General features: G+C 39.9%; 2 protein-coding genes across 3 annotated transcripts in view; both read left to right on the plus strand.

Moving 5' to 3' along the window:
* The window catches only part of src (v-src avian sarcoma (Schmidt-Ruppin A-2) viral oncogene homolog), a 40,374-nt gene extending 25,015 nt beyond the window's left edge, over positions 1-15,359 (plus strand). For both annotated transcript variants that reach the window (XM_027145143.2, XM_027145144.2), the window contains 9 exons: positions 1,178-1,276; positions 2,102-2,205; positions 3,944-4,093; positions 4,852-5,010; positions 5,807-5,986; positions 7,716-7,792; positions 8,269-8,422; positions 8,515-8,646; positions 12,507-15,359. In XM_027145143.2, coding sequence (XP_027000944.1) covers positions 1,178-1,276; positions 2,102-2,205; positions 3,944-4,093; positions 4,852-5,010; positions 5,807-5,986; positions 7,716-7,792; positions 8,269-8,422; positions 8,515-8,646; positions 12,507-12,715 — 1,264 coding nt within the window. In that variant the 3' untranslated portion in view covers positions 12,716-15,359. The remainder of the gene's footprint in view (positions 1-1,177; positions 1,277-2,101; positions 2,206-3,943; positions 4,094-4,851; positions 5,011-5,806; positions 5,987-7,715; positions 7,793-8,268; positions 8,423-8,514; positions 8,647-12,506) is intronic.
* Positions 15,360-16,437: 1,078 nt separating this feature from the next.
* mical1 (microtubule associated monooxygenase, calponin and LIM domain containing 1) overlaps positions 16,438-20,726 on the plus strand; it is a 29,823-nt gene continuing 25,534 nt past the window's right edge. The window contains exon 1 of the mRNA XM_027144990.2: positions 16,438-16,617. The gene's annotated coding sequence lies outside the window, so the exon portion shown is untranslated. The remainder of the gene's footprint in view (positions 16,618-20,726) is intronic.

Raw genomic sequence — 20,726 nt, forward strand, 5'->3', positions numbered from 1 at the left:
AGATCAAGTAGTCTGTAGTCGCTGCACAGAGGTGCTCCATTTTTGCATAAAGTTAAACTTTTCTCAGCTTTGACGTGTTGCTAGTTGGCAACAGTCACTGTTGCTCAAAATTAATAGTCTCTGATCACTTTGTCTTTTTTACTTTTTTACCATTTAATTGAGATCTCAAGTGTACTGGCCTTTCATTTTCTTTATTAATTCATTTACAGCTTTTTCTGCTCTTATTTTTTTTTTTTTTGCAACCATATGACATAGTAGATAGACTGTTTAAACATCTCATGACACTCATTCGTTGTGAATAATTCTCTATTATGTAGAAACACTGTGATGTCATGCTTGTTATCAATCATGCGCTAACAGACATTTTGTAATGAGTTTTAAGAATGTGGGAGATTGAGAAGAACTCATAGGAGGTTGTGTGTTGAGTCAGCAGCAACTGTGATGTGAAAATGCCAGCATTATTGCTCCAACTAGGGGAGGCTAAATCAGGAACCTCCTTTAAGGAAGTTCAATGAGGACAACTCAACAAGGAGGTTAATAATTCACAGCTGAAAAGAGGCAATATTTGTATTCTCATTCAGCAAACTCATTTTTGTAGTCTGTTCTGTTTGTGTATTTGAACAGATCGTAAAGTCACACAACACACCAATGAGTCAACGATTACATTTGTTGTCTTGTTTGTAGTTACATCATGGAACATCCATGAATCAAGTTAGTTCCTGTTATCACTTGCTTTATAACAGATGCAGCTTGTCATGTTACCAAACATCAGAAGCCAAAAACACCCTGCATCACCTGACAGTTGATAAAGTGCTGGACACTGAAGAGTCCTTCATAAACTCTAAACAAATGTCTCCTGATAGAAAACCTCACCATATCATCATTTACATGCTTTCTAATCCATTCATGCAGATTGTGTCTACTGTGAATTAGCCATTAATAATGTATTAGACTGCGTGCATTAATATAAACCCGTGATGTGCCTTGCCATTATTGTTACTATCAGAGCTGTTGTTATAGCAAATCCATCCATCAACACTTTCTGACCAATTAGCATTGCGATTATAGATAACTATTAATTATTGCTTTAAAATAGGTATCCTGATTTCAGATTTGTAAGAACGAACACAAACAAGCTCTTCTGAGAAGTTACACACCATGTGTATGTGTCTTTCAGGGAAGGAGACTGGTGGCTAGCCTGCTCACTGACCACAGGACAGCGAGGCTACATCCCCAGCAACTACGTCGCTCCTTCTGACTCCATCCAAGCCGAAGAGTAACTGTTCCTTTTTCTTTCTTTTTCCTTGTTTTTTTTTTTTTTACTTTGTCTACTACACCTACCTCCAGTAATGCTCCCTTATTTAATTATATTTGTTTACCTCTGTGTAAAAGGCTTATTCATCATGTACTGTATCATGCTCTCTTTATTTAGCGTGAGAAACAGATTTTCTAGCACCTTCTCTCTTTTTTTTCCCCCTAACACATCACAGCATTTCTGAAGTCAATTGGTCACACCCACTCACACAATTACTACTGGGACAGTATCTACTTCCCTTTTACTATAACTCATTATTACTATCTCATCATTACCGCTTCCTTTTTTTTCCCCCTCAAAGATGCACCACATACAAAAATGGAAACAATTGGACCTACAACACAGTATCATCTTTAAATCCAGTCAGTAAACCTAATCTCTAGCTACTACATCAGTAGCATATGTGTGATCACCAAGGACAAGAATTTTAATGTATTGCTCTGAGATATGAAGTTTTCTGTTGAACTCTTTCAAATGGAAGGTGGATAGAAGTAAAATCAGTACAGTACATTTGCAAATTTTTCAGTTATAGCTATATTACTTTTATTTCAATTTACAGGGTGAGACAGTCAAAAGGTGGCGGTGTGGTCACTGCCTGTCCTACTTTTTATCCTTTATCCACCTAGTTTACTAATCACTTTACAGTCATAGTTGTAACAGCTATAAATGACCATTTAATTTAACGAGACAAGAAACAGGAAAGTACAAAGCTTCTGACTAATCAGATTGGAGAGTTCAACAGAACTGTAGTATAAACTGTCACTGTCTTGTTTTCCCTCGTTGCAGGTGGTTCTTTGGTAAAATTACCCGTAGAGACTCTGAACGCCTGCTGTTGAGTCTTGAGAACAGAAGGGGAACTTTCTTGGTCCGAGAAAGTGAGACCACCAAAGGTGAGTGTAGATGTGTGTGTGTGTATGTATGTATGTATGTATGTATGTATGTATGTATGAATGAATGAATGAATGCTATATAAGAAATATGTATATAAGAAAGCTCCACATCACACAGAGCAAAGATTTCAACAACGCTTTTTGTGTGGAGAAAACGCATTCCTGTTAAACCCTGTAATCTGTACAGCAAGTGGCCTCATTAAAGATCAGTCAGTCTATCAGTGTATGTGGGAGTGCGTAGTTAAGCTTTCTGAGTGATGGAGTATGAAGAGGTGGGAGGTAAAAATGGGGGATGTCCAGGGTAAAGAAAGGAGGTGGTGAACTGACATAAAGAAGGTTATCATCCTGCTGTCGACATGAAGCAATAGATATACACTATATGGCAAAAAATATGTGCACATCTGAACTAGCACACATATATATTCAATTCAATTCACTAAATCAATTCACATTGTCTCAACGGTTGGCTCAGTCATCGTTCATGCTCATCCTAAAGGTGTTCAGTGGCATTGAGTTCATGGCTCTGTGCAGAATACTGAAGTTCTTCCACACCAACTATTTCAAATACTGTCTCCATGCTTTGTACACATCGGAGTTGTCATGCCAGAATATGTTCAGGCCCCTTAGTTTCAATGAAGGGAACTTCCTGTAACTTTTTAAGAAGGCTCACATACAGTAGGAGTTTGAATATCATTTAAGACACTGTACAGTAAATACATATTCATTTAATTCAATAAAAAGTGATTTATTTTCATAGCACCATAACAATTGACATAGACATAAAGCAGCTTTAGAGAAATCCAGATAGAGATTTTATATAGATTTGTTCTTGATGAGTAAGCCAGAGGCAATTGTGGCAAGGAAAATCTCCCTAAACCAACATGAGAAAGAAACTCGGATACAAAAGCCAATGCTTGAACATCCACACAAATCTTTAGGATATTTGTGTGATACCATTCACAGCAATCGCACAGCAAATTTTGACTAGATAAGCAGAGCCATCCTCAGCACCAACAAAGGACTCCAGTGAAAGGGTCTCCAAGATGAAGCAGAGCATAAGGATGGATCAGGAATATCCAGGTATCGCATCAGAGTAAAAGAAAGGGGGTGGTTATATGTAATGGCCCAATTTGTAAGCTTTGAATTATACTGTTATGTGAATAAAGTTACCAGGAACTGGGCAAAATAAATAGACAATGTTAGAGAGACAGGGGGCACGGTGGCTTAGTGGGTAGCACGTTCGCCTCACACCTCCAGGGTCGGGGTTCGATTCCCGCCTCCGCCTTGTGTGTGCGGAGTTTGCATGTTCTCCCCGTGCCTCGGGGGTTTCCTCCGGGTACTCCGGTTTCCTCCCCCAGTCCAAAGACATGCATGGTAGGTTAATTGGCATCTCTGTAGTGTGTGAATGCGTGAGTGAATGAGAGTGTGTGTGTGTGTGCCCTGCGATGGGTTGGAACACCGTCCAGGGTCTATCCTGCCTTGATGCCCGATGACGCCTGAGATAGGCACAGGCTCCCCGTGACCCGAGGTAGTTCGGATAAAGCGGTAGAAAATGAATGAATGAATGTTAGAGAGAATGAATGAAAGAAAGAGGCAGAAAATGAAATGCGTACAGTACATTGTCATTGTTGTTGTAACACTGCCCCCTAGTGACTTTCTTGCAGATACACATTTTGTAGTTTGTTCTCTTTAATGATATTTAATGCACCATTCTGTTTCTGACAAACCAATCTTCCAGGTGCCTACTGTCTGTCTGTCCTGGACTATGACAACGTTAAAGGGCTGAACGTGAAGCATTATAAAATCCGGAAGCTGGACAGTGGCGGCTTTTACATTACCTCTCGCACACAGTTTAATAACCTTCAGCAGCTGGTCAACCACTATCGAAGTGAGTCAGTGGCTTTAGCCCACAAAATCTGACTGTGTGCAATAGCAATTTCTACTTTTCTAAGAAAATTCCTCACCAGAGCAAAATTCACTAAAACACTGAAATACGATACACAGATACACAAAAATCTGAGAAATGTGGTGTCTAATGTCTAAATCCTGCTAAATATTGCTGCATCAAAATATTTTTTTTTATTATTTTCTATTTCTGATCGTATTGATCAACAGTGAATGCAGTTTGAACGTAGAACTATTGAGGCCTAAAGGTGTTCCTTAATCTAGATGACATTACCTTAAAAATGGCTTAAGGCTGTGAAAGGGCAGTTGATTATATTTTTATTTACCTCCACATTCTAATAGAAGTGAAATACAGGTCATTGAGGAATTATAGAGGAGTGTTTAAGTCTAATTAATATGTAAGTAAAACCCTTCTGGTTGTTTTTCAATGCAGAATTCAGGTCTTATAAGGGCAAAGCAATGAAGGTATTGCTTTTCAGTGTTTTTTTTTTTTTTTCCCCTCTTCCTCTTTCTTGCCATTGATAAATTTATTACCAAAGGCATATTTGTATTTTATCACTGTCATTCTGGTAGGGAGATATATTTGTCACATTCTGTATGAACAGAAATAAATAATGCATGTAATATTCCCATGCTGCAATTAAATAAAAATACATAAATAATGAAGGAATTATGGTTAGCATTAACAGCAATGACAATTAGCATTTTTCTCCCACTTATTCTCACTTTCTCCTTCTCTAGAGCATGCTGATGGTTTGTGCCACTGCCTGACTGATGTGTGTCCAGTGCTGAAGCCACCACAGACTCAGGGTTTGGCTCGGGATGCCTGGGAAATCCCTCGTGACTCTTTGCGTCTAGACGTGAAACTGGGACAGGGCTGTTTTGGAGAAGTCTGGATGGGTAAGAACAACATAGCTGACTGTGATGAATTTTCTGGTGACATCTGCTCACAGGTTAAAAAACAAAAACGACTTCTTGATAAGTTTACTCACTTGAATTAGATATTTCTGTTCCTCTGAAATTGTACTAACAAGGAAATAACTAAAAATGGCTTAGGAACATCTGTACTTCTTTACCCTAATTACACCAGGACCTACAAACATGAATGATCGCTAACACCAACACCATAGTGTATAATTGTGATTACTTAACTTATTTAACTTATTTAGAAATCACATTTTTGGAGTTTCCAGGCAAGGTAACCAATATGATCAGTATTCAATGTAAAAATGTATGAAATTTGATTAACATTTTATTTAATTTTTTTATACAATTGAGGGTTAAGGTTCAAGCAAGCAGTGGGTGCTTGGTGAACCTTGGAATTGGACTCATGGCCTTTCAACCTGTAGTCCAACAATACTCCTTAACCACTAAGCTACCACATCCCCAATCATTTGAATCATCCCCTTATCCAAAGTGACTTACATTTTTTATCTTATTTTAAACAACTGAGCAGTTGAGGGCCTTGCTCAGCTTAGTGGACCTGGGATTTGAACTCACAACCTTCCGATCGGTAGTCCAACACCTTAACCACTAGGCTACCACATCTCACATTTAATGGCTGTCTAATATCCTACATACCTTTTAATGTCAATCTGAGATTCTTATATTGGTATATTAGCTGTATTGTAGGATAGCTCATAATTCAGCATGTCTGGTGGTATGCTGAGTAAGTAATATCCACATGTCTGGTTAGGCACGTGGAATGGGACAACACGAGTAGCCATTAAAACACTGAAGCCGGGCACCATGTCTCCAGAAGCCTTCTTACAGGAGGCTCAGGTCATGAAGAAACTACGACACGAGAAGCTGGTGCAGCTCTACGCTGTGGTATCTGAAGAGCCCATTTATATAGTCACTGAGTACATGAGCCAAGGTGAGGGTCTTTCTCAGCTTTACATCGTTGCAAGGATACTGTGATGATGATGATGATGATGATGATGATGTTGATGATGATGATTATAGTACTGTAATAAAAATTATAATAGATAAAATCATAGAAGTAAAATGACTGTTATCCTTGATCACATCTCTTTTGTTGGTAAATACATGGTTGGTAAATACACATTTAGTAGTTGGTAAATACATATCCAAATGAACCACACCCACCAAAAATATAACATATATTACACTTGCAGTCTATTAACATCTGCATACAATGTTACAGTGGTGTGAAAAAGTGTTTGCCCCCTTCCTGATTTTTTGCATGTTTGCCACACTTTAATGTTTCAGATCATCAAACAAATGTAAATATTAGTCAAAGATAACAAGTAACCACAACATGCAGTTTTTAGATGAAGGTTTTCATTATTAAGTGAAAACAAAATCCAAACCCCCTGTTAAAACATAACACTGGTTTATCACACCTGAGTTCAATTTCTCTGGCCACACCCAGGCCTGATTACTGCCACACCTGTTCGCAATCAAGAAATCACATAAAAAAGACCTGACTGACAAAGTGAAGTAGACCAAAAATCCTCAAAAGCTACACATCATGATGAGATCCAAATAAATTCAGGATCAAAAGAGAGAGAAAGTAATTGAGATCTGTCAGTCCGGAAAAAGGTTATAAAGCCATTTCTAAAGCTTTGGGACTCCAGGAAACCACAGTGAGAGCCATTATCCACATATGGCGAAAACATGGAACAGTGGTGAACCTTCTCAGGAGTGACCAGCTGACCAAAATTACCCCAAGAGTGCAGGGACGACTCATCCAAGATGTCACAAAAGAAATCACAACAACATCCAAAGAACTGCAGGCCCCACTTTCCTCAGTTAAGGTCAGTGTTCATGACTCCAGCATAAGAAAGAGACTGGGCAAAAATGCATGGCAGAGTTCCAAGACGAAAACCACTGCTGAGCAAAAAGAACATAAAGGCTTGTCTCCTATTTGTCAGAAAACATCTTGATGATCCCCAAGACTTTTGGAAAAATACTCTGTGGACTGATGAGACAAAAGTTGAAAAGTGTGTGTCCCATTACATCTGGCATGAATTTAACACTGCATTTCAGAAAAAGAACATCGAACCAACAGAAAATATGGTAGTGGTAATGTCATGGTCTGGGGCTGTTTTACTGCTTAAGGGCCTGGAAGACTTGCTGTGATAAATGAAACCATGAATTCTACTGTCTACCAAAAATATTTTGAAGGACAATGTGTGGCCATCTGATCCTGACCTCAAGCTGAAGCGAACTTGGATTCTACAGCAGGACAACGATCCAAAACACACCAGCAAGTCAACCTCTGAATGGCTGAAGAAAAACAAAATAAAAACTTTGGAGTGGCCTAGTCAAAGTCTTGACCTGAATCCTACTGAGATGCTGTGACATGACCTTATAAAGGTGGTTCATGCTAGAAAACCCTCCAATGCGGCTGAATTGCAACAATTCTGCAAAGATGACTTCCTTTCATAATAACCTTCATTTAAAAACTGCATGTTGTGTTTACTTGTGTTATATCTGACTAATATTTAAATTTGTTTGATGATCTGAAACATTAAATTGTGACAAACATGCAAAAAAATTAAAAAAATCAGGAAGGGGCAAACACTTTTTCACACCACTGTATATGGTGTATAAAAGCTGCCTGATTTTCCTTCACACAGGAAGTCTGCTAGACTTCTTAAAAGGAGACATGGGGAAGATGCTGCGGTTACCTCAGCTTGTAGACATGGCCTCACAGGTAACAGAATCCCATATAGGTACACCAGTAGTCACTAGCTAACATTTGGGACCAAACTAACCAGTAAGGAAAGAATAATAATAAAAACAATAATTAAATATTTTACTTTTTTAGCTGTTAGTTTTTTTCTTTTATGTGTCTAAGTAGCACTTTGGTCCTGGAGGAACATTGTTTTCATTGATTTCATTGTTTCTTGATTTGACTTGACTAGCTAATATGCAATAAGCGATAATAAGCTAATATGGCTTTTGATGGTAGTCTAGCTGACATACTGTATAAGAAATATCACATAAAGTAGTGCTGTTATACAAAACCGAGCCAGTGTATTTTTTTATTCATTTTTAACTGGGACATTAAATTCCAGCAAAATGACCCAACCTTCTGGGTTATATAAATAACCAGTTTTTTTAAGGTTTTCTTAAAATGTCTGTGCAGGACACTTTTGTTTATTGTGCTGCTTCTTGTGCTGTCTTCAGATTGCCTCTGGCATGGCGTATGTGGAGAGAATGAATTATGTCCATCGGGACCTCAGGGCTGCCAACATCCTGGTGGGAGAGAATCTGGTGTGTAAAGTGGCCGATTTTGGGCTCGCCCGTCTCATAGAGGACAACGAATACACTGCGAGGCAAGGTGAGTGAGACAGCTAGAGCTCTCTCTCTCTCTGCACAGTGCAAAGTTTACACTCCCATTATCTTAATACACTTCCTTATCTGTATACACAGGGGCTAAGTTTCCTATAAAGTGGACTGCACCAGAAGCTGCTCTATACGGCCGCTTTACCATCAAATCTGATGTCTGGTCATTTGGGGTTTTACTCACTGAGCTGGCCACTAAAGGCAGGGTGCCATATCCAGGTACACTAAATTAATTCTATTAATTTGATATTGATACCTAGTAAAAGTGAATTTTATTAGATTTATTTTGGAAATATTCTCTTTTTTTTTTTGCTTGTTTTTTCCACATTTCTCCCATTAAATCAGTTTTATTTATTAAATCCAGAGTATCTGTCTTTTGTAGGAAGTTACTGCTGGGTTTTTATTAATTCCTATTTTTAACTGAATTAGAATAATCTCTCTTGATTTCTTAGCAATTTGGTTGTAAATGTCCATCCATCCATTTTCTACCGCTTATCCGGAACTGGATCGCGGGGGCAGCAGTCTAAGCAGGGATGCCCAGACTTCCCTCTCCCCAGACACTTTCTCCAGCTCTTCCAGGGGAATACCGAGGCGTTCCCAGGCCAGCCAAGAGACATCGTCCCTCCAGCGTGTCCTAGGTCTTCCCGGGGCCTCCTCCCGGTTGGACATGCCCGGAACACCTCCCCAGGGAGGCGTCCAGGAGGCATTCGGGACAGATGCCTGAGCCACCTCAGCTGACTCCTCTCGATGTGGAGGAGCAGCGGCTCTACTCTGAGCTCCTCCCGAGTGACTGAGCTCCTCACCCATCTCTAAGGGAGCACCCAGCCACCCTACGGAGGAAACTCATTTGGGATCTTGTCCTTTCGGTCATGACCCAAATCTCATGACCATAGGTTAGGGTAGGAACGTAGATCGGCTGGTAAATAGAAAGCTTCGCCTTGCAGCTCAGCTCTCTCTTCACCACAACAGACCAGTATATCGACCGCATCATTGCAGAGGATCCACCGATCCACCTGTCGATCTCCCACTCCGTCCTTCCCTCACTTGGGAACAAGACCCCAAAATACTTAAACTCTTCCACTTGAGGCAGGAGCTCTCCAATAACCTGAAGGGGGCAAGCCACCCTTTTCCGGCTGAGAACCATGGCCTCGGACTTGGAGGTGCTGATTCTCATCCCCGCCGCTTCACATCGGCTGCAAACCGTCCCAGTGAATGCAGTAGGTGCTGATTTGATGAAGCCAACAGGACAACATCATCTGCAAAAAGCAGAGACGAAATCCTGTGGTCCCCAAACTGGACTTCCTCCGGCCCCCGACTGCGCCTAGAAATCCTGTCCATATAAATAATGAACATTACTGGTTACAACGGGCAGCCCTGCTGGAGTCCAACATGCACCGGGAACAAGTCTGACTTATTGCCTGCAAAATGAACCAAACTCCTGCTCCGGTCATATAGGGACCGGACAACCCTTAGCAGAGGGCCCCAGACCCCGTACTCCCAGAGCACCCCATACAGGTTGCCACGAGGGACACAGTCGAATGCCTTCTCCAGATCCACAAAGCACATGTGGACTGGTTGGGAAAACTCCCATGAACCCTCCAGCAACTTGGCGAGGGTATAGAGATGGTCCAGTGTTCCATGACCGGGACGAAAACCGCATTGTTCCTCCTGAATCCGAGGTTCGACTATCGGCCGAATTCTCCTCTCCAGTACCCTGGCATAGACTTTTCCGTGGAGGCTGAGTTGTGTGATCCCCCTATAGTTGGAACACATCCTCTGGTTCTTAAACAGAGGGACCACCACCCCCGTCTGCCAGTCCAGAGGCACTGTCCCCAGCCGCCACGCAATGTTGCAGAGGCGTGTCAACCAAGACAGCCCCACAACATCCAGAGACTTGAGGTACTCCGGGCGGATCTCATTCATCCCCTATGCCTTGCCACCGAGGAGCTCACTACCTCAGTGACCTCAGTGACCTCAGCTTGGGGGATTGACGAGTCCACAACTGAGCCCTTGGCCTCTGCTTCCTCAGTGGAAGACAGGTCGGTGGGGTCAAGGAAATCCTCGAAGTCCACCGTCTGAGGATGTCCCCAGTCGAAGTCAGCAGATTCCCACTCCCACTGTAAACAGTGTGTGCAGGGCACTGCTTCCCCCTCTTGAGGTGCCGGACGGTTTGCCAGAATTTCTCCATGGCCTCACCGAACTCCTCCCAGACCCGGGTTTTTGCCTCTGCAACCACCCGGGCTGAAGCTCTATTGGCCTTCCGATACCTATCAGCTGCCTCCAGAGTCCCCTGAGCCAACCAGGCTCGATAGGACTCCTTCTTCTTCTTGACGGCATCCCATACTTCCTGGGTCCACCCCCGGGTTCGGGGATTGCCGCCAGGACAGGCACCGGAGACCATACAGCCACAGCTCCGAGCGGCTGCATCGACAATGGAAGTGGAGAACATGTTCCACTCTGACTCAAAGTTTCCAACCTCCCCCTGGATCTGGTTGAAGCTCTGCCAGAGGTGGGAGTTGAAGATCTCTCTGATTGGAGACTCTGCCAAACGTTCCCAGCAGACCCTCACAGTACGTTTGGGTCTGCCAAGTCTGTCCAACTTCCTCCCCCGCCATCGGATCCAACTCACCACCAGGTGGTGATCAGTTGACAGCTCCACCCCACTCTTTACCCGAGTGTCCAAGACATACGGCCGGAGGTCAGATGAACAACCACAAAGTCGATCATCGACCTCTGATCTAGGGTGTCCTGGTGCCACATGTACTGATGGACACCCTTATGCTTGAATATGGTGTTCGTTATGGACAAATTGTGACTATCACAGAAGTCCAATAACAGAACACCACTCTGGTTCAGGTCGGGGGGGCATTCCTCCCAATCACACCCCTCCAGGTGTCACTGTCACTGCTCACGTGAGCGTTGATGTCCCCCAGTAGAACGACGGAGTCCCCGGATGGAGCACTTTCCAGCACCCCTCCCAGAGACGCCAAGAAGATCAAGTACTCTACACTACCATTTGGCCCATAAGCGCAAATAACAGTGAGAGACCTATCCCCGACCTGAAGGAGTATGGAAACGACCCTCTTTTTCACCGGGGTGAACTCGAACACATGGCTGCTGAGCTGGGGGGCTATGAGCAAGCCCACTCCAGCCCGCTGCCTCTCACCACGGGCAACTCCAGAGTAGTAGAGAGTTCAGCCTCTCTTGAGGAGTTGGGTTCCAGAGCCCAAGCTGTGCGTGGAGGCGAGCCCAACTATCTCTAGTCGGTATCTCTCAACCTCCCGTACCAGCTCAGGCTCCTTCTTCCCCAGCAGGGTGACTTTCCATGTCCCTAGAGCCAGATTCTGTGTCTGGGGATTGGGTCGCCGAGGCCCCCGCCTTTGACTGCCACCCAATCCACAATGCACCAGCCCCTTACGGTCCCTCCTGCAGGTGGAGGGCCCACAGGAGATCGGCCGAGCCCCGTGGGGTAGACCCGGCCACCAGACGCTCGTATGTGAGCCCCAACCAAGGGCCTGGCTCCAGGGTGGGGCCCCGGTTGCGCCATACCGGGTGACGTTACAGACCTTTGTTATATTTTTCCTCATAAGGGGTTTTGAACGGTTGTAAATGTTATAATACCAAATTTATTGGATGTCCTTCTCAATATCTCTAAATTTTTCTCATGTGAGAACACTGTCCTTTATTTACACCAATTATTTTTCACTAGATGTTAATTTAAAATTTATTTTTATCCTGAATTTCAATATTTTTTAAAGCTGCTTTGTGACATTGTCTATTGTTAAAAAGCACTGTAGAAATAAAATAACCATATATTGAAAATGTCTGTGACATTACCAGATCACAACAGAATCTTTAAAGGAACATTTCTCTTTTCTCATTTTTTTTTTATTTTGGGGTTTAACCAGAAACTAAATGCTAAGAAACCTTCCTTGTGACTTGTGGGCGAAACGAGAAACTTATTTCAGTTCAAGTGTCAGGTGTATGTGCTAATATATATATTTGATTGAATAATCAAGAAGAAAATGAATATTTGAATCAATATTTTGTTAGCTGTGTTTCCTCTGTGTTTTTCTTAGGCATGGTGAACCGTGAGGTGCTAGATCAGGTGGAGCGTGGCTACAGGATGCCGTGCCCGGCAGAGTGCCCTGAATCGCTGCATGAGCTCATGCTTACATGTTGGAGAAAAGAACCCGAGGAGAGGCCCACTTTTGAATATCTGCAAGGCTTTCTGGAGGACTATTTTACCTCCACTGAGCCACAGTACCAGCCAGGAGAAAACCTATAAAGAAACTGCTGTAAAGCGATTTCATCTGGAAGCAGGGAAGAGGATGAAGGCTTTCTGTCCTGTGCTCCTTAAAGAGAGCATGAGTGCTAAAGTGACATTTTACATGAACATTGATTTTCTATCTAGTGCTGAGGCTAGGTAATCAATATTTAAATTTTAAAGTCATAGATCATTTTCAGGAACTGCAGCAGACTGGATGATGGATAAGGCCGGAGAGAATCAGGGACTGTGTTAAACTGCTCTCTTTAAAACAGACGACAGGTGCCATGTGACCGTTCATTTATACAGAGAACTGAGACAACAGCAGCTTTCACCAGTTTACATAATTAATGACTTAAGTACTGAATATTTAAAATCAAGTCCTGATATAACAAACATAAAATAGCATTAAGTTCACAGAAGAAGAAGGATTCTGGAGAATGGGCAAAATCAGGATTGAAAATATACTGCTGGTAAAGACAACATAAGTGTTAGGTTACAGTTGACTTGTGTAATTAAAAGGAAAAGGCAACCACGTCTTTGTTTTAACTCCAATATTTTTGACACGTTATTTTTATTATATATTGTATTTGCAGTTTTAAATAGGTGACAATGATTTAAAGAATATGTCACATTGATTTATTTCTAACAAGCATGTATTTGTTATATTTCAGTGTTGTGGTAACTTTTTTTTTTGCCTCAAAATGGTTACCACAAAAAAAAAATCCAACACATTCACCTCGACTGTAAAAACAAGTCCAACTAATAGAGATGTTTTTACTTCTCATTTACCATAGCTGTTTTTGTAGGTCAGTTCATTAGCTTCTTCTTGACTCTTGTCAAGTGTACTGGAGATTTGTGACTCTTCCTCTTGATGATCCCAGTCTCATGCTCCAAAAAGCTCCTTCATCCTGTTCACTCCATCCAGCATGCCCTGTCACCAAATCCTTTTATTTCTCACGAAATATAAAACCATCAGCAACTTGGGTAGGCCCTTTAAGACACTTGATAGAATTTTATTTTATAGCTCTCTTTTACATGAGAAGATGTCTTAAACTGTCACTGTCTTCCAATCCACATCCTATTCAACTGCTTTAATGTTTCCTAGAAGAGGATGTCCTGTCTAAACTGGGATCAAGGACAAAGACTATCAAACAGCGAGCATTTTTGAATCACACTAACAAGATCATGTGGCAGATGAACCATTCAATAAACCAAGCAAATGAAGTGTTAGAGACTCCAAACTCCAAAATAAAGCAGCTGCCTTTAATACAGCCTTCTCATTTTTTTCTGATTTCTATCCTTTAATATTATGTTGTAATTTTATCCAATGTTTTCTGCTAAGATTTTAATCTACTGACAAAGTCTCTTACAACTGTGTTTTGCTTACAAGTCTGTTTTGTACAATTCTACTATATATAAAATGGTATTTTTAATTATATCATTTATCAGATGTTTTTGTAGATTAGTCTGAATTGTAAGTCAGGAACATCAGTCTCCTCAAATGACCAAACGATGTGGCTTTGGGCACCTGTAAAGTGTTCAGTGTTGGGAAAGGCCTGTATAAATGCTGGTTGGTATTGTCTAGAGCCTGTAACAGTCTTAATAAAAAAAAACAGGATCGACTTACTCTTAATCTTATCTTAAATTATGCTATGGCCTCAACATTTTGCTAATTTTTTAACATTGCATATGAATTTCAAAGGGCAAAAATATTAATGCTTACAGTACATATGTTTTTCAAAGCCCATCAGTAAGCTTGCATTTGACTTGAAATGTATGAATAACTGAAACATGAAATTCTATACATCACTGTATTTCTGTTTATATGCTGTTTATATTATTTCTTATTATAGCCAGCCTTCTTCCTAAAATTTGCCTCTGATCTATTTTTTTTAGGAGTGTTAAACAGTTTTGTAATAATTGTGGAACATGTTTATACGATGGTGAATGGATCTGTGAATAGTAATAGTAAGGGAGTTGGTAGTCACTCGTGCACTGTTTCCTATCATCTGTGATTGGTTGCTTTTCTCACTTTTGAGTGCTTTCATGACACTGGACAGTTTGTTGTAAATACTTTCTGCTCATGCTTAGTGTACATAGTCATATTGTTCAGATTCTTATTTAATTTGTCCCTTATGGTTATCTCAAATCCCACACTTGGCAGTGGTTTTCAACTTCTACTTCAACTACAACTTCAGCAATCTGCGTAAGAAATCAGGTGTCTTAAAATCCCGCACACGCATTTACGTATTTTATTTAGGAATAGATCTGACAGGGTTAATGTGTTAATACAGTATGTGCGGTTGGTTGATGGTTAGTTATTTGACTTTTATTGATAATGATTATCACAGCCTTATATTTTCAAATGTGTTCTTTTTAACCTTCTATTTTTACAATTATAGCAAAGAAGAGCAAAGATTGCAAAAAGGTTTTACAACATGCTGTTGTCTTCCCAAAAGGCATTGATGTAATTAGCCTATGCAGTTCTTACTCCTGTCTTTTTCACAGTTTTTCCCCTTTGCTTACAGCTTATTGTACAGTTTTGTCATTTAATGACCTGTTCCTTATAAAGACTTTGTAATGCGAGATGTATACTTCAACTGTCGATACATTGTTTTTTTTTTCTTTTTTCTAAGTGCAATAAACAAAATTTTTAAGTTTGGATTTTTGAAGCATGTTTGTATTTTTCTGTGAGCATACATTGTATATAAAAAGCCTTAAGTGGAAAATAAAACTTTTTTTATTCAATGCGTTCAGCGGTCAAAGGAAGCAATAACAAGTCTGATTGAAAATGCCTATGCCAATTTATTTAACGTCAGTAACATTTATCCTGTTCTAGACCTCTGTGGAAACTCAGGAATACAGACATGAAATTCATCATGCATGGGACACCATTGCAGGACAACACACAAACACACACACATTCTTATCTATTGGCAATTTACAGTAAGCAATCACACTTGCAGGTTGATGGATGGATGGATGGATGGATGGATAAATGGATGACAGAATCATGACGCAGCAGATAGCATTGTCACTTCACTGTCCTTTATTCCCTGATGAGATTCATTCTTTACATCACAAAAAACTTAAGACAGGGATATGTAAACTTTTTATGTCGACTATCTATCTGTTTTTCTGTTATTCAGATATTAGAAAAACAGATAGATAGTCGACATAAAACATTCAGATATCCCTGTCTTAAGTTTTTTGTGATGTAAAGGATTAATCTCATAAAAATCACATCAGATCATTTTCCACCTTTAATGTGATACAGTAAAACCAATGGGAAACTATTTTAGATAGATAGATAGATAGATAGATAGATAGATAGATAGATAGATAGATAGATAGATAGATAGATAGATAGATAGATAGATAGTTTGTGCAAAAAAGTGTAGTTTGCCACAAGAGGCCGCCAGATCGTTAGAAAGAATCTTTATTCATTACTTATAGGGAAAAATGTAGACGAAAATGTTTCAAACATTTTAAATCATTGATTAGTTTGTTATTTAATCAAGTTTTTTAAAGAATAAAATACCACATGCTCACACACGTTCCTTAAAGTCTAATTCTTCCGTATAAATCCTAGAATAAATGCATTTCCCATTATGCAAATTTGCCATGAAATGGCGCAATTCGCCTTATATGCTTGAATTATTTTGAAAGAGACAAACAAAAAATTACGTGTTTATCTCCCCCCCCCCCCGAGTATTTACTGTAAATGAACTATAGTTTAAGGCGACGTGAGAACGAGCAGAACGTGAACAAGGTGCCGCCTTTAAACTCACAAGCCGGAAGAGATTTCTGGTAGTTTTTCTGTGTCTGTGAGAAATGCAGGTAAAACTTGTAGCCAGACAAGAAGCTTGGTGTCGTTTTTAAGGGTCAGAAGATCTACAAGCTCTCACCACTGAACTGAGGTAAGAGTATTACTTTTTCTGACAAAACGTCCTTCAGGTCTGAATTAAAACTTACAGCCTCTAAAACATATATTGTGATTTTGCAGCGTTTCGTGTTGCATCAGTTTGGTAAATAAATACACCGACTGTACTTTGGTGTTTATTCAGAAATGTCTCTCAGTAGATTCTATAGCTTTTTAGATGTGATGTGAGGGGTTTAAGGCGGAGCTCAGTGCTTTTTTTTGTGAACTCTTTCCTGTTATTGCTATTTATACAGTGTCGGATGCTGTAGTGAACTTATAATACACACTTAAATAATTTGTTGTTGTTGTTGTTGTTGTGTATTTCTCTTCGTGAGGACCCTGTTTTAGTAATTGCTAATAAAGTTTAAGTTTAAAGTGTAATGTCTCACATGGAGACATACATACATACATACTGTACATATATATATATACATACATACATACATAAGATGCAATGGGGAAATGGTCAGTTTTACTTTACTTTTTTTACTTTTTAACCAATAGCATCTGTTCGGTGTGATGTTTTTTTCCCACATTGTGTCTTACAGTCACATAGTCCCAAATACACTGTTAACCACTTGCCCGCAGAGGCAACGGCAAACATGATGCAGTAAATTTCATAGTTTCCTTGCTGCTACATTCTGCAAAATGTGAGGAACTTGTGGCAGAACTTACATTACAGAGCTACAGAGTTTCTGCACATCAGCTTGTAAGGTGTTGCTTTGCATCAAAACTTGTAGGGGTTTTAATATTTTTTCTGAAAGGTTTTCACATATTTGGTGCGACACCGAGCACCAACTATATACGTCAAACTGGTCGGAAGTGCATGTAACATGTTCTTAAGTGTGCGTGTGTAAAGGAAACAACAACAGAGTGACAGTTTATAAGCAGTGTATTATTACACAGAACTATGTGTGCGTCTTCTTGATGGCCCATATTTAATTTACAGCAATGAAAAAAAAAAAAGGAAAAATGTTGCCAATTGAACACAATAACAGACTATAAAGATGACTGAGAAGTACATTATAGGCTGTGTAATAAAGGAGGAAAAATGGAAAGACCTTATAAGTTAGGAGACAGGGATGCATTGTTTTCAAAAACCCATCCAGCCCAGGTATCTCTTCTCCCATTTACAATTTTACCACAGAGATCCAAAAAATAGCACAGTTTATCTCCATACGGTTTCACTGGAATGAATGAGAAGATTAGGGTTAGGGTTTTTTTTTTAATGGCAGAAGCAATGAGGGCTCTTATAAAAAGGGTAAGCTAGCACTTTACATTTCCTCTCAGATTAAAGATAAAAGCAGTGACAGTGCATTCACTTCAGTTTGTTTGCTTTAAATGTAGCTGACTGAAAGAAGAACTGAAGCTTTAGAAACATGGCAAATCTGGTTAGCATGAATGCTAGAAAGCGAATTCTGTTGTACCACTTTCAATAACCAATGTCTTTCAGGAATGTAGTTGATTGGAGAGAGTTAAACATTAGTTCAATTCTGGTAGAGGAATGAATGGTATTGGATTAGTTTATCATTTGGGTATCACAACCATTGGTGAATATTGGTTTCTGTTCATGCACATAGGTACATTTAATTTACCATTTGCACTCAATGTTTATGTTTTTATATTTCTGCTACACTATATGGCTCAAAGTACTGTACGTATGTGGACACCTGACCATAAGCCTGATAAGTTGGCCTTTTCCAAACAATTTCGCTTCACTGGAAAATTTTCAAGCACATGTGAGACAGGTATCCACATGTTTTTGTTCATATGGTGCATGTTTGTGCTGTGGGAATGCCTGTTGAAAATAAAACGAGCACAACATTTACTTAAACATTCTCGAGTTTCTGCAGGGTTCAGCAGCTTGTTTTCTGAATCTTAGAGAAAGTAAGAAATCTCTAACCTTTAATTCAAACAGCATTCAGTTCAAGGGTATACTTGAGATTAGATTATATTACATTAAACTTTATTGTCATTACACAAATACAAGGAAACACAACTTGTCCGGAGGCTCCTGAAGCACCTACCAGAGGGAAAGGGGACAAACAATCTAAGGGCAGAGTGAGAGGAGACTTTAAGAATACTGCAAGCTTGATGCAGACAGTGTTTCCTTTGGACATGTGGAGAGACACTAAGCCCTGTGATGTGCTCGCGCTGCCGTCTTCTTAAAATACTTGCTGCTCTTTGGCCGATTGTTTACATTCAAAATGGTTTATTTAGATGCTAAATAGATGTTTTTATTGTATGCACACATGTTCAAACAAGTGGTTTAGCAGAGACACTTTGGCCAGGGTGGCTAAGCTATTCTTTTGAAAAACCTGGGTAAACAGAATGCAGTGTAACTAAATTAAAAGGAAAGCAATGGCTTAACAGCACACACCCCTGCCTTATTGAATCATTGATCTGTACTGAGCTGTAAATGATGCCCCAGGGTGCATTATTTGAATAGAGAAGCATAATAGCGAGAGGTGGTGATGAAATGAATGCTAGTATTAGCTTGTTAGAGTAGGAATAGTGACTGTGTGTAGGCACTATGTTTAGGCATATCTGTTTAATATATAATTAACTGTTGTTTAGATAATGAAACTGGCAGAACTTGATTGTTAACAAAATACACTCACTGGCTAATTTAATAGGAATACGTGTATTTATTCTTGCCTTTATATGATTAGCCATTCATGGGCATAATCTAAACTCTACATTAAACATCAGATTAGAAGGAAAACAAAAATGCCTTGTTAATGATTGAGCTCAGAGAATTATGGCCAGACTGGTTCAAGCTGACGGTCACAAAAGTAACTCTAATAACCACTCTACAGTATATCTATAATGAACAGAAAAGCCTATTTGACAGTATAATGGTGGACTGGATGGATAAGGTATTCTCTAAGACCATGGGTAGGATAACATGATAACTGTTCATAAATGTATCAGAGTTGATACTGCTCAAAACACTCTATCCGTATGGGAATTAGATTTAACAGATCTTCTAATATGACAGGATTCTCTTAATATTTTACTTAGAGTCAGCTTGATTAAGAGGAAGTCAACATTGGAACAGTACCGGGTACTATACACTGAGCTTTGATATTTGTATTTTTATTTTCATTGGTAAGAGTCAATTCAGGGTTTCACTACCATTTCAGATCTCTTTATGCAGGTATATCATCCCTACCTTCACAAATTATATACCAATGTCCAGTCTCAGCTCAGACACTGGTTTGTAAATCATCTATATGGGTAGTCAGCCACCTGGTTATGCTTTGCATAACATTTTACTGTAGTTAAATTACTGTATATTTTTGCAAGAACTTGTTTTCAGAACATTTCTTTCTTGCTATCTTGCTGTCTTTCTTTCTTATGAGCTGGCTTAGATTGATATTTATGGCATTTGGTAGATGCCCTAATCATGAGGGACTTACCAGAAATGCTTTGAAGTTTTTATCAATAAATTCATCCTGATACCTGGTTAACTACTTACAGTACCATCACTCTAAAAACACTCTGTTGGGAATGTAACATACCTCTGTTCCATTTCCCTCACCATTTTTATATATGATTTAAATATTAACTGCAGCTCTTGACCTTGCACACACTTCGGGTGTTTTCACATATAGTTTGTTTTAAAAGAACCAAACCCAGTTCACTTAAAGTGAACCCGAAAAGGAACTAGCCGAATGTGACCTCAGTCCGTTTGGTGTTCACATTATAGTGGACTCAAAAGAGAACCCAGTTCTCTTTTTGGTCCTCTTTAGTATTGATGTGATCTCAGACCTTTTTGTGTTCACACCTCAACTTCATAAGAACTCAGAACCGGGAATTCTGTGCAGCAATGGATTTTGGGTATTTTATGCGACATTGTAGTGCTGTTCTTTTGTACCCCCCTTTCCTTCAGTTTTTTTGTACTTTTATGTTTTTATGTGTTGAGAATAGTTAGCGTTTAATGCCATCCTCTTTCCAAATATCAACAAGTGCCCAGCTTTCTTCATAAGACCACACGACTCCGCGACCTGCCATGGCGAGAAGTTTTGTGTTTTCAGCAGTCACAGTGATGGAACACGGCTGCAGGTACGGTAAGACTCCAGGGACGAAAAGAAATGCAAAGCG

Source organism: Tachysurus fulvidraco, chromosome 23, assembly GCF_022655615.1.
Source record: "Tachysurus fulvidraco isolate hzauxx_2018 chromosome 23, HZAU_PFXX_2.0, whole genome shotgun sequence".
Classification (NCBI taxonomy): Eukaryota; Metazoa; Chordata; class Actinopteri; order Siluriformes; family Bagridae; genus Tachysurus; species Tachysurus fulvidraco.